General features: G+C 43.7%; 1 protein-coding gene across 4 annotated transcripts in view; it reads left to right on the forward strand.

Annotated features, from left to right (window-relative positions):
- Positions 1 to 17,408, forward strand: part of DGKB (diacylglycerol kinase beta) — a 463,387-nt gene that overhangs the window by 101,555 nt on the left and 344,424 nt on the right. For all 4 annotated transcript variants that reach the window (XM_024209048.1, XM_024209050.1, XM_024209049.1 and 1 more), the window contains 2 exons: positions 216 to 290; positions 608 to 727. In XM_024209048.1, coding sequence (XP_024064816.1) covers positions 216 to 290; positions 608 to 727 — 195 coding nt within the window. The remainder of the gene's footprint in view (positions 1 to 215; positions 291 to 607; positions 728 to 17,408) is intronic.

Raw genomic sequence — 17,408 nt, forward strand, 5'->3', positions numbered from 1 at the left:
TATTTTTTACTAGATACTTTGATGTATTAAATGGTTTGAGGTTTAAATTGTTGTTTTGTTAAAATATACATTTAATATTTTCATCCATAGAGATGGTGCATCCAAATACACTGTTAGTCTATATTAAAACAATTATAAACTATATATCTGAATTGTAAGAAAATCAGCCAGTCTGATATTGCATTAAAATATCTTTGTTCTTTTTTCCTGTCTAGGAACTAGAAAATATCATCACTCAAATGATGCATGTTGCAGAATATCTTGAATGGGATGTCACTGAACTCAGTCCAGTAAGTATTTTGTCAGATCATTGATGCAATTAATTCTGGAAAACATTCTGTAATGTCCCATGAATATCTGTGATATTAATACATATATTGAGTAGTAAAAATAATAATAGTTGTTACTTCTTTCTGGGGCTGCCATTCAGCCCTTTCCTAATCTTTTTCCAATGAGGACAACATAGCACTATGGTCATAAATCTGAAATATATGCCCTCCACTAAAGTTTAAGGCTTTTCCTTCACAAAGTGGGTGGCTCAGGGTTAATGCATATTTTTATTATTTTAGAATATCCAATTTATAGTTTTTTTTAAAAAAATCTACAGATCCTTCATGAAATGATGGAAGAAATTGATTATGACCATGATGGCACAGTATCTCTGGAGGAATGGATCCAGGGCGGAATGACGACAATCCCACTCCTGGTGCTCCTTGGATTAGAGAATGTGAGCATTAATCTAGCAATGTCCAAAGGGTAACTTGTGGGTCAGATGTCTCCCCAAAACTAATATATTTGCAACCTGCCATCACCTTCAGGGGGAGCAGTTGATCCCAGGATGGAGAATTACATAATGAGACCTATTATCACTGAAGGCCACAGTTTCATATTAAGGATGAAAACAGCTGTAATATTATTAATTTTATATCAGTTAGATGCAGCGGTTGTATTGTTGGCAAATTGCCAATGCCATCTGCCTTCTTGCACTTGAGCTAACTTTGGGCACCTCTCAGCATATATCTCAGGTGTGTGATTTTGATATAAAAATATTTGTATTGAAAATTTTCTGTAGAACTTTACAGACACTTAAATGGAGCTATTAAAGAAGTCCCTCCACCCCAAATCAAGCCCAGAGTATTGCAATTATGCAATCAGTTATATGATATTGTTATGAAGGTCGGTTAAGTTGAGCATTTATATTGCTAAATGTATAACAATATAATAGTTATATAAGACTTTTTATCACAGGATCTCAAATTTATTCACAAATATCAATTGATTAAGCCTGTGAGGGAGGTATTCCTTGGTAAATATTATTTTCTTCTTTTTATATATGTGGAACTGAGGCACAGAAAGATTAAGTTACTTGGCTAATATCACAGAAGAAATCACTGTCAGAAATGGGTTGCCCTTTTTCCTGACTCATATTCTTAGATTCATAGTTAGATAGATTCATAGATTCCAAGTCCAGAAGGGACCATTGTAACTATCTAGTCTGACCTCCTGTATAGCACAGGCCATACAGCTCCCCCAAACAGTTCCTGGAGCAGATCCTTTAGGAAAACATCCAGTCTTGATTTAAAAGTTGTTAGTAATGTAGGATCCACCATGATCATTGGTAATTTTTTTCAGTGGTTAATAACCCTCACTGTTAAAAATTTACCTTTGATTTCCAGTCTGAATATGTCTAGCTTCAACTTTCAGCCATTAGATTGTGTTATACCTTCCTCTGCTAGATTGAAGAGCCCATTTATTAAATATTTGTTCCCCAAGTAAGTACGTAAAGACTGTAATCAAGTCACCCTTTAAGCTTCTCTCTGGGTATCTTTATGCTGGGGGGGGGGGGACCAACAAAAAACTAAAACACTTCCGGCAGTGAGTCTCAGAGCTCAGGTCTATAGACTTGGGTTTGCAGGTCTTGTGCTGCGGTGTTAAAAATAGCAGTGCAGATGTTCCTGCTCAGGCTGAAGCTTGGGTTCTGAGACCCACCCCTCTTGCTAGGTTTCAGATCTGGAACTCTAGCCTGAGTGGGAATGTCTAGGTTGCTATTTTTAGCACCGTACTGTGAGCCCCAGTGTGTAGACCTGGGTTCTGAGACTCACTGCCGTAGGTGTTTTTTTGCAGTGTAGACATACCCTATGGTAAGGTGTATAGATTGAGCTCCTTGAGTCTATCACTATCATACTTTTCTAATACTGTAATCATTATCATGGCTCTTCTCAGAGCCCTCTCCAATTTTTCAACATTCTTCTTGAATTATGAACACCTGAACTGGCCACAGTATTCCAGGAGAGGTCACATCAGTACCAAATACAGAGGTAAAATAATCTCTCTACTCCTACTCAAGATTCCCCTGCTTATGCATCCAAGGACTGTATTATTCCTTTTGGCCCCAGCATCAGACTAGGAGCTCATGTTTAGCTGAACTGAACAGTAAGCAATGCTGCCTCTCATATAATGGATATAGAACGTCTATATGCTGCTTTTCCCTAGTTTTTATTGCGATATGGAATGGCTATTTTGGGGGGTAGTAAGACACTATAGTTTTCAGTGGGTAAACTTCACTCATTTAGAATTTGAATCTGCCTTATTCCATCTATTGATTAATGTAACTACTTCTCTATAACATTATTGCGTGAGAATATTGAAGGCAGAAGCTGAAATATTCCAGTGGTGTACATACTGAACATAGGCCTGGAAAATACTAAATTAGATTAAACAAATGACTTATAGATTGTCGTAACTTATTTAAACATTTCTCCTTTTGAATATTTCTTTTAAGGAAAAAATTGATCATTAATATTTTCCTAAGCCACTCCAGCAATCAAAATTCCCTAGCATTCTGAAGTATTTCTCAGTGTGGATGTGCATGAGTGTTTTGTCTATCCAGGAATATTTGGATTTATGTGGGAGAAATTTAAATACACAGTTCTGAACAAACACTTATATAACTTATGTGAAGTTTATTTTTGATCACTTAACAAAACAATATTGAGGGGTCTCCATAAAGTTTTATTTCTTGAATACTAGTATAGGTGGCTATTGGAAACTATAGTGCTTTACACTATATTATTGTTCATGGATGGATAGGCCACCAACTTGGGGGACTACACAAGCTGCATTATTAGTCTACCAGGAAAAGTAGTGTAAAATTACCACAGGAATGGTGAAAGGCTCTAACACTGCCCCCCATTTTTTTTCTTTTTTCTTTTTTTTAGAGGCCTGTTGGTCCAATGGAATCATACAGCTGTTTCTAGAGGAAAGTCAACATTTCACATTTTCCATTGAACCAACAAAAAGTTATTTTGCCTTTACTGTTAGGTTTACAATTTGTGTATATCTTGAATGGTCAAATCTAGATATATTTTTGGATACTGAAAAGTAAAGTAATATGAAACTGTTTTATCCCTGTCCTCCAGAATAATTTACAAAGAAAACATAAGATAGATGACAGAATGATAGATGACATAATTGTGGGAATGGTATGAGAAATATTTCTATTTGATAAAGACTCTGCATAATATTATGTGACACTACATAATACTCCTGGGGGAGTTCTGTGCCCAAAAAAAATAAAAATTTGGAATCTGCGCACAATATTTTAAAATTCTGCAAAATTTATTTGTCAATAAATGTGCAGGCTCCAGGATGGCAGTGGGGAGCACAGGACACTGGCTGCATGGAGGTGGGAGATCACCCTGCAGCCCTCTCACTCCCGGGACATGGACTTGGCAGTGAGGCTGCACTGAACCCTGACACAGAGCAAGGCCTGGGCCTGCCCCAGAAACATCCCAGGGTCCTGTCCCTCTGTGCCAGGTGCACCAGGTGTGGACAGGCAGACTCAGCCTGGCAGGATCCAAGTGTGGAAGGTCTTAGTGTGTGTGGCAATCCAGGTCTGGGTTGATAGGGTTCTGTGTGGGGCAATCTGGGTACGGGCGGCTCAGTGAGGGGGGTCCAGGTGTGTGGGAGATCTGGATGCACAGGAGTTTGTTAGGGGTTCTGGGTGGAGGGGGAATGGGATTCTGCTGAGGGGTCCAGGTGAAAGTGGTTGGGGTTCAGCAGGAGAGGTCTGGGTGTGGGAGGCTCAGCGGGGGTGTCTGAGGGAGAGGAGTTTGGTGGGGTGGGGATCTGGGTGTAACTGGTTGGGGCTCAGTGGGTTGGGGGTCCAAGTATGGGGGTCTAGTCGGTTTGATCCAAACACGTAGGGGGTGGGGCTTGTGGGGATAGGGTTTCGATTACGGGAGACTCAACAGGAGGTGGTCTGGGTACAGGGGTAGAGGTCCAGATGCAGGCGATAGGGTTGGCAAGGGGGGGCGGGGTGTGTTTGTCCAGGTGCAGGGAGGTTGGGCTCAGCAGGGGGTCTGGGTGAAGGGGTGGGGGTCCAGATACAGGGGGGAGGGGCTCAGCAGGGGTCCATATGCAGGAGAGGTGGGGCTCAGCAGGGAGGGCCGGATGCAGGGGAGTAGGGGTTTGGGTGGGGGAGTTCTGGGTTTGTAGGGGTGTGAGGCTCAGCAGGGGGGCGGTCTGGGGATGAGGGGCTCAGGACTGGGGCAGAAGGTTGGGAGCGGGGAAGGGCTCCGGCTGGAGGTATGGGCTCTGGGGTGGGGCTGGGGATGAGGGGTTTGGGGTGCAGGAGGGTGCTCAGGGGCTATGGTAGGGAGAGAGGACTCCCCCCAGCTCTCTCTCCTCACAGCAGCACCTGGGCTTGGGGGGAGAGGTGCCTCTCCCCGCTGCAGCAGCTCCAGGGCTGGGGCCACGGGAGAGGCGCCCCTCCCCCATCCCCCGCAGGTCCAGGCTGGGGTTGGGTACAGGGAGGGGTGCCCTGGCCGAGACAGGTCTGGGCCAGGGCTGGTTTTGGGGAGGGACTCCCTGTGGCAGGGCCGCGCTGCCCCAGCTGCAGTTGATTCCGGGCCAGGCCTTCCTGTTTCTGGCCAGGCCACCCCAGCTGTGGCTGGGTCTGGGTCAGGCTGCCCCCGACCACGGGTTCAGATCCGGGCCGGGCCGCCTGGGTTTGGATCCGGGCCGCCCTGGCTTTGGCAGGTCTGGGCCACAACATAGTTGGGGCCGGGGGGCCACCCCGGCTGTGGCATGTTGGGGGCTGTGTTAGGTTGAGCCCAGAGGAGGGACGTCCCTCCCCCGGCCATGACAGGTCCCTGGGCGGGTTCCCTGAGCTCCTGTGCAGAACTAAATTGGGTGCTGCATGGCCGCGCAGCTTACAGGGAACTTAGGACCTGAGTATTGTTTACTTTTGAGTCTAATATGTCTCATGTATACCAATGGCTCCACAATTAAGTTGTATAAAAGTTGGGAGAGCAGTGAGCTTAATAGAACTCCACATGTAAGCACTTGTCTCTGGGACTGGCCTGAAAGAAATTGTTGGAGGCTTCTCAGTGCATTTCCACTATCCCCGGCTCTGACATCATCTGAAAGAAAATGGTGTATTGATTGTCTTAATTCATTGATTTTAAGGCCAGAAAGGACCATTTTGATCATCATAACAAAGACACCGTTTCACCCTGTAAGTCCTCCACCAAGATCAATAATGTGTGGTTGAACTAGTCCATATCTTTTAGAGAGACATCCAGTTTTGATTTAAAGATTACAAGTGAATGAGAATCCACCCGATCCCGTAGTAAGTTGTTCCAATGGTTAATTACTCTCAGTGTTAAAAAATAAGTGCCTTATTTCCACTATGAATGTGTGTACCTTCAACTTCCAACCATTGGATTTAGTTATGCCTTTTCCTGCTAGGTTAAAAAGTCCTCTTCTGTCAGATATTGTCTTCCTTTGTAGATACTTTTAAACCGTGATCGAGTCAGCTTTTAACCTTCCCCCCTCATCCCTCAATAAGCTCCTAATGTCTTTTAATTGCTTAATATTAGAACAAATAGGGGTGGGGGTGTGGGGTTGCTTGGTTCATTTTTGACTGTCTACAGGGGTTTTACCTCTTGCTGAGATAATCTTTCTCATTTTGTATAAAACATATATATGTCAATTAGTGAGACAGATCCTCAGTTGGTATATTTGGTCACAGTTCTATTGACTTCAATGGAACTATGACAATTTATATCAACTGAGGATCTGCCCTGATACATTTATCACCTCTGTGTTACACCTATAATGTGTATATCCCTTAAAAGAAAACTAAAATACTAACATAAAAACTATTTAAGATATTAAATCACTAACAATCCTTTAATTAGTCTTTCTTATTGACTATATGGCTGTCCCACTTAAGGGAATAGCCATCTGAAAATAGTTAAAATGAAACAAGGAACTATATTACATAAATTACAAGAATTAAAAAATGATCTTCTCTCTGTTTTTTTCCCCTTTATTTGCTTTATCCCTTTGTTCTTTCTTTCTTAGTGCCTGATTCTGCAGTTGCACTGCAGGCAAAACTTTCATGGAAATAAATGGGAGTTGTGCCTGTGGAGCAGCTGCAAAATGGAGACCAGTAATTGTATTTGTATGACGCCTCTTGCCAAGGCAATCAGCATGCTGAACAAACAATTATAACACAATGCAATTAAATTTTAATTGCTAATTAATTATCTTTTGTTTTATACAATGCTTTGAAAATCTAAAGCAAGATCTGAATGTTGTGTATTACAAATATTGTTTTGTAATTTATGTATTAAAAGGCCAGATCTTAGAATATTATATCTGGTTAATCACCAGTTAACCCTTTAGCACTGGCTGAATGCATCCATCAAGCATCATATCTACTAAAACTGTTCCCATTAAACACCAATAATAACTATTCAGTAACATTTGCTTAAATTGCTTCCCGTGGAGATGTTACAGTAAAGTAGCTCTGGTTCTGACTAAATGAAAATTCAGGATGTTTTGAGTGATTTAAAAAAAAGGGAGTTAGAATGGAAACCACAATACAGTCTTAATTCTAATGGTTGCTGCTACTACCACCATTATAATAGTTTGCACCTATTTTATATAGTGCTTTCCATATGAGGATTTCAAAGTGCTTTAAAAACACTAATAAATTAAGCCTGACAACAGCACCATGAGGTAGCAAAGCATGTTCATCCCTCTCTTACAAATAGGGATTCTGAAGCACAGATGGCTTAAGTGATTTGTCCAAGGTCAAAAGGAAGTCTGTTGCAGGGCTGTTTAAAGAATCCATATCTCCTGGTGCCTTGGGCAGGTCTAAACTTAAAATGCTGCAGCAGCGCGACTGTATCACTTCAGTGAAGATGCTACTATGCTGATGGGAGAGCTTCTCCCGTTTCCATAATTAATCCACCTCTTCAAGAGGCGGTAACTGTCAATGGGAGAAGCCCTCCTGTCGACATAGCAATGTCTACACCGTGGCTTAGGTCAGGATAACTGCGTTACTCAGGTCTGGATTTTTCACACCCCTGAGTGAGGTAGTTATACTAATGGAAGTTTATATTGTAGTCCTGACCCTAGCCTGCACTTAATATTAGCCACAAGACTCTTTTTCCTTTGATTTGGTAGACAGTGTATGAAAAGCTATAAGAAATCAAAGGTGGGGAATGTAGTCATTGGCCATGGGTTCTGTTCTTAGATCTGCCAGTGATTTGTGATGTCATTTTCAGCTTCCTGGCCATTAAGATCAATTAGGATTTGGAGTATTCTCCACAGTGGAGTGGTGGAAGCCCCTTACATGAGAGATACTTTAGATGGGACAACAAATTGCTAAATTCACAGGTCCAGACAGTGTGGCTTAATCACAACTCAGGACTGCGTAGAGTGGATTGTGTCTCCAGAACGTCTTCCTGGCCTTGGCCAAGTTTTCCATCTAGAAGCTCAAGCACTGGGAGACTTTCTGGGCCTGTAGGGCCATTTTCCTTCACTCCTCCATTTCCATATCTTGGCAGAGTTCCACTGAGCTATGTCTACTGTGATCTTTTCTCTGAGCAATGGGTGTCATCTGAGGTTCTCTGATTAGTATCCTCCACTTGCACAATGTGGGTAACCATTTAATCCCACTACCAGCCCTACACTTTTGTGTTTCATTTGTCCTGATCATTTGATGCTGGTTTCTTTCTGGCTTCTCGCCTGTGACTGAGGGGTGGGCCATTGCTGTGCCAAAAGCAGGGCCTGTATCTTGGGCCCTGACAGTCTCTCATGGAGATTCTGCTGTGGGGGTGCCTCCACTCCAGCCTTGTTCTGCAACCTTCTGGGCAGTTAGTTGGTGATTCCTTCACAGAACAAGAGTACCCTGATACCTACCCTTTCTGCAGTGAGAGTAGGACCCTGTAACACACACTTACTTCCCAAGTGCCAGGCTGAAGCCCCCGTTCTTCTCCTCCAGTACTCCCTTCTGAGTTTCTGGCTGTATTTCTCCCCCTCTTCCTCCCCACCTGTTGACCCATCCAAGTCCCCACCAAGTTCAGGTACCTCCTCATTAACCACCTTCTTGTGTTCCCATTTGCTATATATAATTCCAGAAGAAGGAAGGTCAGTCACAGAGAGATTCTGTGTAATTTTGAGACAATTATTCTTGCCCTCATTTCTTCAGACATCTGGGCAGAATTCCATTGGGTGGTGTCCAGTTACTCCTTGGAACTCTGTGTGGAGAAGTGGGCATTGTCTGGAATACTCTGGTTGCTCTCCCGTACTACCACGTTTTTATTATACCTTTGTTCACATCCCCATGACTTCACTTTTGATTTGTCACCCAGTCAGTTTATACCCATTTGTGTTTGGTGCCTTTTCTTTTGTGGGCAGGGGGTTACTGTCATTTCTATGGATAGGCCCACAAAAGGAAGGCCAATAGGGTAACAACTTTCACATGCACTAGATTTACTTTCAAAAGCCTAGAGATACAAAGTGGGTGAGGTAATATAATTTAATTTAACCAACTTCTGTTGGTGAGACACAAACTTTCGAGCTGCACAGAACTCTTCTAGCTGGCCTCTCTCACCAACAGAAGTTGGTCCAATAAAAGATATGACCTCACCCATCTTGTCTGTCTAATATCCTGGAGTTGACACAGCTACAGCAACACAGCTGACCCCTCTCTTCTGGCCTTCAAACAACCCCTAGCCTCTGCAAACTCATCATCTGGAGCAAGCTCCCTACAGACCAGGACACACCCACTCAAAGTGGCACCAGACCCTGCCAAAACAGCAGATGCAAACATATTTCCACTGCTACAATGATCAACACCCCTCCAAAACACACCTTTCAAGATCCATATGTCCTACACTTGCCTATCACAACATGTGGTGTACCTCGTCCGGTGCACTAAATGCCCCAATAACAACTATGTAGGTGAAACTAGACAACCACTATGCTCTCTGATGAACTCACAGGAAAATGATAAAAGACAAACAACCAGTCACCTATGGGTGAACACTTTTCACAAAGGGATCACTCTATAACTGACTGATCAGTCCTCATTCTCAAAGGAAACCTGCACAACACTTTCAAAAGATGAGCCTGGAAGCATAAATGTATCCGAAGAAGTGGGTTGTAGCCCACTAAAGCTTATGCTATAATAAATTTGTTAGTCTCTAAGGTGCCACAAGTACTCCTGTTCTTTTTATAAATGCCTAACTCTTCTAGACACTAAAAATCATGGACTGACTAGAGATACTGGTTTTATGGCTTATTATAACAATCTGTAACCCACTAACCAACCCCCCACACTCCAGCTGCTTCCTCTCCCACCCATCCTTTTCTCCCTGTGTGATGGGCCATTTCACTCTGAGTGGTCCCTTGAAATAAGTGTTAACTACTTATGCTAAATAATCTGTTCCTTTTTGTTTTTAGCTGTGGCACTCTGATTAAGTTTCCCAAACCTGAGGAAGAGCTCTGTGTAAGCTCAAGAGTTTGTCTCTTTCACCAACAGAATCTGGTCCAATAAAAGATATTACCTCACGCACTTTCTCTCTCTAATTCCCTGGGACTGACATGTCTACACCACCACTGCATACAAAAGCCGAGGGATTTTGGAGCTGAATATTTTACATTTGCTCTCCTCTCCTCTTGATTGCCACTAGATGTCACAATTGCACCACAGCTGCTGTTTTGTTGCGGCTCAGAAAGGATCTGCTTTGCTTTTCTATAGTAAGAGAGAAATTCAACAGGAAGAAATGCCTTATAACTAAGGCTAAGATTTTGTCACGGATATTTTTAGTGAAAGTCACGGACAGGTCACGGGCAATAAAGAAAAATTCATGGAAGCTGTGACTTGTCCTTGACTTTTACTAAAAATATCTGTGGCAAAATGGGGATAGGTGGGTCCCCACACCACCTGCAGCGGGGCAGCTGCAGAGCAGCTAGGAGCTGTGGGGCCCCCGCTGCCTGCAGCAGCTAGGGGCTGCGGGGTACCCCGGAAGCTTCAGGGGTCCACCCGCTGGGGCCGGGAGCTGTGGGACCCCCACTGCCCACAGCTCCAGGGGTCTGCAGTGGCCAGGAGCTTGGGGGTACCGCTGCTGCCTGTGGCAGCCGTAAGCTGTAAGGTACCCCCAACGCCTGTGGCAGCTGGGAGCTGTGGGGTGCCACCGCCAACCACGGCGGCCGGAAGCAGCAGGGTATCCCCAATGCCTGTGGTGGCTTGGAGCTCCCTGGGCCGCCAGAGGTGGCAGTGGAATCCCACAGCTCCCTGCCCCCGCAGGCGGCGGGGAACCCCCGCAGATTCCAACCGCTGCAGGCTGCAGTCCCGGAGGTCGCTGGAAGTCACGGAATCCGTGACTTCCGTGACTAAATCATAGCCTTACTTATAACCTATATTTATTTGTATCACAAGTAATCTGAAAGCAAATCACGTTTCTTTTTAAAATTACCCCTTTCAGTCTTAACCCATTACACCTACACTCATGAAACAGACACTGAACACCTGTAAAATACAGAATTGATCTTCTCAGTGAGGTAAATACTATACAACCCAAGCGTGACAAAGCTACAATTGAATTATAAGGACATTTCCTTGTGAATGAGATTCACTCATATCCCCATGCCTCTAATGTATTATGCTATTACCACAGAGAATTTAAAAGATAAGTATTTTACCCTTTTTTGGTTAAATGTGAAATCAAGTGCTTTAGTCTGAGTTCAACCTCTTTGTGTGAAATGCCTCCTCTTGTGATGTCTAACATGTTATTGTCATCTGTTGTTTGAGCCCTACATATGTAGAACAAGAACTGGATTTGGAATTCACGCAATTCATTATAATATGTCTTGCCAAATTTGTTGCGAATTGTTTGGGGTCCATGGTATTCTGAGTGGTACTTCTTAGATTGAAATGCAAAAATGCTTGAGGATGATACCCAACAATTTATGATTTTATAAGATTCTGCCCTTTTCTTTAATTAGAACGAAGATAAATTGTGCTTTTTATTTCAACATTAAATGTGCAATTCATGACTGTGAGGTCACAACTATCAACTGAGGTTTTAAAAGAATGAGGCATACATGGATTGTGTACCATTTCCATATACAGGGCTAAATTCATTGACTCTCACACGTGCGATTGCCATGAGTCTTCTTGTCAGAGGGGTGTGTTCACCCTAAGAGACAATAGGTGCTATTTCTATCACTGCTATCTCTTAAATGTACCACCAGAGGGAGAAGATTCAATTCCTTCCTGGAGACTTTACCAGGAACTATTGGAAAAAATGTATGCACTGTTTCTTGTCAGTGCTGCCCACTTTCACCTGCACTAAGACCTCAGAGCCTTTTGCAAAGGAGCTTGCAGACATATTCCACTATTACAGCCTTGTCTCAGGAAGACTTTCCTTCTTGAGAGCCTTCTGACAAGGCTTATGGTGTAGAAATTGTTGTAGAACCAGGAGTAACTCTAGCTCATTCTCTGTGAATAAAATATACATTATGTATATTATATATTAACGACTCACTTTTATTTGTACCATATTTGTACTGTGCATTAAAAAGTATCTGTAGCTTTCCAAGCCATGCATACAACAGAGGGCTGGAAGATACAGGCTTTGCAGCAAGCCCACCTATTTAAAAATGGTGGTGTAGTGGTGAATTGTGGATGTGCCTTTGAGGGAGCAAAGCTCACAGAAGCAAGATTCCCTTCCTCCTGTGCTCCCCAGTCTATTATACACCAGTTTATTTTGCACTTGAACTGGCAGTTGTTAAAGCCTGTAGCTCCCCTGCATGTCCTGAAGACGGTAGAGGGTCCTGGGTCAGGCCTAATATGAGGCTTTTTTCTTCTTCTTTGAGTAGTGTCCCTGTGGGTGCTCCATTTGAGGTGCACAGGCGCCCCAGGTGCCTTCTATCAGAGATTTTCAGCAGCGGTGCTCATTCGATCCGTTCATGCTCCCTATCTATTCTCATGCCTCATATGACAGATGAACTGCGCTTGATTCCTTCTCGAGTGTCCTGGCTAGAGAAGTGCTCACATTCGTAGTGCTCACAGATACCTGCTTATTTGTTACTCTTATAGTTTTATTTTATTTTATAATTAAGTCTTTAGTCTTTTATTTAGTTCATATTTTGTTTCTTTGGGGGTTAGTTTTTCCATTGACGGAGGTTTTTGCCTCCCATGTCCACCCTTCTCTACTGTTAGAAGACTGTTTTGTTTTGGCGGCATGCTTAAGTCCCCAGGCTTCAAATGTTACCTCACTTGTCCGGAGTCCTTCCCAGTTCACGCTCTCTCTGCTGCCTCCAGGATACACAAGTGCCTTCAAAGTGCAAAATCTACATTAGTTTTAAGAGTTGCTTCAGTAGTGACAGGGAGATTCAACTTTAAGACGGAGTGCTCCCTTGGACCTCCTCTCTTTCCCCCCTCAGTACAGTGGCTTCCAAGTGACCATAGTGCCTCCTCTGCCTCTGAGAGATCTGCAAGTGGTGTGGGAAAGACTTTTACCAAGAGGAGTACTAAATCTCTTCAAGAAGAGGATACCTCTAAGATCTGCTGCACAAGAGACCTCAAGCTCCTCAAAGGCTTCCATGGATGGTTCAAGCACCTCAGTACCGAGAACGCTAAAACAAAGTCCTCGAGCTCATCTAAATCACACAGTTCCTGACGATCCATACCAAAGAGTTCGGTACCATTGAAACATGACTGATCTGCTAAAAACTCCAGGGACTCCACACTTTGAAGAAGTTGGTACCTCCAGCTGCACTGATTGCATCTTTGGCACCTTGACCGACCATCTAGCAGTTGTTGGAACCTCTCACACCTTTGTTGGTACCACAGACCTCATTGTGGGAGCCTAGTAGGCCGCAGACATGGCACCACTGCATCTGGCACTGCAGGACTTTTTTTTGTACCTGAGTATCCTTTACTGAGCTCATTCAGACCTCTGGTACCTCATCTATTGATAGAAATGCCTGATTCCCCTATACCCAGGCATATGGAGAGACAAACCATCACTTCTCCTCTGCCTGTTCCTCCATTAGACTATGCAGATGAGAGTTCTTCAGACTCTGATTTCTGTTCAGTGGTCTTATTATTATCTATGTAGACCACCTTCATCTGAATCTGCTCCTTTGAGGGACACTTCAGAGCTAGGGTGCACTCAACCTGCTCTGCTCATTGTTACAATCAGTCCTGGATGCCTCCCCCATTCTCTTATGGTCCTCCCCAGTGGCTACATTGGGACCATTGGCTGTTTACTGCCAACAGTTCTCCAGGGTTCTCAGCACTGTCAGGGAATCTGAGGGTCAGCAGTGTTTGATTCCCTCCATTTCCTCTCAGCAGTCTCCACTGCAGAAGGTGATGTGTGAGGAACAAGAATGGAGAGCTGATGTAGAAGCTATGCCACAGAGGAATATTTCATCATCCCCGAATGAAGTTGTTATGCCACCTCCATATACAGCAGATGATTTAACAATTTCAGGATTTGATCAAAAGAGCGGTAGACACTCTTCAGATCCCATTAAAAGAAGTCCAAGAAACTCAACACAAATTGCAGGATATTCTTCACACACCACCTTCAGCACAGGTAGCCATTCCTGTAAATGAAGTATTGTTAGAACCTGACAAGACAATGTGGCAGACCCCTGGCACTGCCCTCCCAACAGCTAAGAGGGCAGACAAAAAGTACTGTGTTCCTGCTAGGGGTTCAGAATTTTTATGTTCCCAGTCTACCTCTAGCTTCCTAGTTGTGGATGTAGATAACACCTTTCCAAGACTAACTCGCATGATAATGACCAAAGCACTTGTATCTTCATGGTTGCAACAGTTACTTGTCTGCCATCCTGCAATTCTAGTAGAGTATAACCAAATTATCTATTCAAAATTTTATTCCTTTATTGAACACCTCCCAGAAGAGCACAGGGAATGATTTCAGGCCCTCGTTATAGAGGTACAGCTTCTTGCAAGGACAACTTTTCAAGCTTTTCTCAGTGCTGTTGACAGCAGCCTGCTCCATCTCCACAGCTGTAGTCATGCGCTGAGCCTCATGGCTGTAATCTTCAGGATTTCCACATAAAATCCAGAGCACTATAAAAGACCTCCCTTTGGTGGTCTTAAATTATTTGGCAAATCCACTGATGACTCCTTACATTCTCTGAAGGACTCTAGGGTGACTCTTCGCTCACTGGACATATATACATCTGCAAATAAGAGGAGATTTAATTGGTCTCAGAAAGCTCAGAGATCTCTCCTAGCCCAGTTTCCCACCTACAATATGGTGCCAGAAACCCAGAATCAAAAGGGGAAAGTTATCAACCACTGCACCTGGATTGATGCAGCAGCCATAATCTGCAAAGTGTTAATTTTGATACCTCAGTTGATGGACACAAACACCACTGCTACCCAGATCCAGTGCTGTACCACTCTGCCCCTTCTACCTTTTGGGGATTGTCTCTCCCATTTCCACAGCTCATGGGAACATTTGACCTCCAACAGATGGAGGTTGGAGGTCAAATCTTGGAGATTATAACATCAGGCTATTCCATCCATTCCTACCACCCTCCTTCCCCATCCTTTTGCGGGAACCATCTCAAGAGTCAAGAGGTTCTGTCCCTCCTCTGCTTAGAAACTGTGGAACCAGTTCCCACTCAGTACAGAGGAAGCTGATTTTACTGCAATACTTTCTGGTTGCCAAAAACAAGGGCCAATTCAAGATCTCAGGATGTTGAATTACTTTATCAAGGTACATAAATTCAAGATGGTAATACTCACAGCTGTTATTGCATCCCTGGATCTGGGAGACTATATCGTGACCCTCAACCTTCAAGACATGTACTTTCTTGTTGTGGTAAATCCCTCTCACAAGATATTCCTACGCTTTGTCATAGGTCAGGACCCTATATCAGTATTGAGTCCTCCCTGTTGGACTCTCTATCACACTCATTGTGTTTACAAAAGTTAGTTGGCCCAGTATGTACTACATAAATTGAAAAGATTCTCTTCCCTCTGTTCATAAAGCGTCAGTGATGGAACTAATACAGAGCCCAGTGAATCCTTATCTTAGCAGTTGGTTTGTCTGGCCTCCAAAACACTATACCCAAAGATCTCAGCAGACACTTCACCCCCCAAGATCATGCGTGGGAACTTGACAGTTCCATCTCAGGCAGATATTCCTTACCTGGGGTTTTCTGAACATAGACCTTTTCCCTGTTACTGTCAACTGGAAATGTGTGAAATTCTGCTTGAGGGGGAAGTCTTGGTCACTGTCCCCTGTGGGACACGTTTCTCCTTTCTTGGTGTCCTATATAACTTTCCTCCAATGCCTCAAATCCTCAGGGTTCTAAAAAAAATTAGACTGGACAAAGCCACTGTAATCTTGATCACTAACCTGGCTGAGACAGATGTGGTTTTTCCACCTATCTCCCAATGATGCCTATTCTTCCCGCTAAGGATTTGGGGAATGTTTGTCACCCCAGTCCACTCTGACTCAGAAGATGGTATTTGGATGGCTCATGGGGTTAGAACTCTCCTGTTCCAGAGAGGTTCAAGAAGTCCTGTTGAACAATAGAAAGAAATCCACCAGAAAAACATACCTTCAGGAATGGAAAAGATTTTGCCACTGGTACACTCACCATCACCTTTTTCCTGTTGACATGACGCTCTTGGAGATTCTAAGAATACCTTTTCACTCTAAAGGAAAGAGATCTCTTTTGAGTTCCATTAAAGTTCACCTAGGGGCCATTGCAGTATTTCATTCTCTTGTGGAAGGTTTCTTGGTATTTGTTCACCCTGTAACTTTCAGATTCATCAAAGTGTTATCCAACCTATTCCTGAATGTCAAAGAGCCTACTCCAAGTTGGGACTTGAACTTAGTTCTTAATTCTTAGATGAAACTTCTCTTTGAGTTGTTAGTTACCTGCACCCTTTAAAACCTTTTCATGAAAACCACCTTTTTAGTGACAGTTACCTCTGCTTGAAGAGTTGGTGAATTAGTTGAATTTGATAGTGGATCTCTCTTATTTTGGCTTCTAGGGTAAGGTCTCTCTGTGATCAGACTCCCACAGTTCTCACCCAAAGTCGTCTTGGACTTTTGTGTAAATTAGACAATTCATCTGCCAGTTTTCCACCCTAAATATCATTAGGGAATGCTGCCCTTTACACCTTAGATGTCCTATTAATAGGACAGAACTAAACCTTTTCAAGATTCTCCAAGGCTTTTTGTGGACAAAGTTAAAGGGTTCACCCAGAAACTTTCTAATTGGATTTCCGGCTGCATTTCTGCTGCTAGGCAGCTGCTAATGTGCTGTGTCCTCCTAGGGTCATAACTCATTCTACCAGATCTCAGTCCATATCTGTTGCCCCAATGAAAGATGTTCCTAGCCCAGAAATCTGCAAAGCTGCTATTTGGGCTTCAGATCATACCTTCTCAAAACACAATGTTTTAGTGTATGCCTCTAGAGCAGATGCTACCTTTGGTTCTACAGTTATGCAAACAGTTCTAGACCTGGTTCTGAAGCTCCCACCTCCTTCAGAAGGTAATGCTTGGAAGTCACCTCAAGTGGAGCATGAAGGAGCGGTTACTCACTGTGTGCAGTAACTGAAGTTTTCCGAGGGGTGTCCCTAAGGGGGGTTTCACTACCCATCCTCCTTTCCCTCTGCTTTGGTGTCTCCTCTCTATGGGTTTGAGTGGTGGAGAAGGAACTGAGGCCAGTTCATCTATCGCAGCCCTATATATTTTTGATAAGGGGCATGAGGATAGTGAGGGTGCATGCACAGGCTGAACAAGAACTGCTGCTTAAAATCTCCAATCGAAGATGCATGGGGCACATGCGCGCCACAAGCAGAGCACCCATAATATACCCATCTCAAAGAACTGCACAAGGTGAGTAACCTCTCCTTCCTTTTTCTTGTTATTAGTTGGGAGTAGGAAATGGGCACCTCTCCCACCCATCTCTTTGGCAGAGGAGGCTGATCCTGCCCTAACTGTAGCAGAATGACATGGGGAGCCTCCCAGTTGTTGAAAAGTCTGCGGGGGGAGAGGAGGCCTTTCCTGGAACAGAAGTGTGTGTGTGTGTGTGTGTGTGTGTGT

Source organism: Terrapene carolina, unplaced genomic scaffold (assembly GCF_002925995.2).
Source record: "Terrapene carolina triunguis isolate 2854851 unplaced genomic scaffold, T_m_triunguis-2.0 Scaffold84, whole genome shotgun sequence".
NCBI lineage: Eukaryota > Metazoa > Chordata > Testudines > Emydidae > Terrapene > Terrapene triunguis.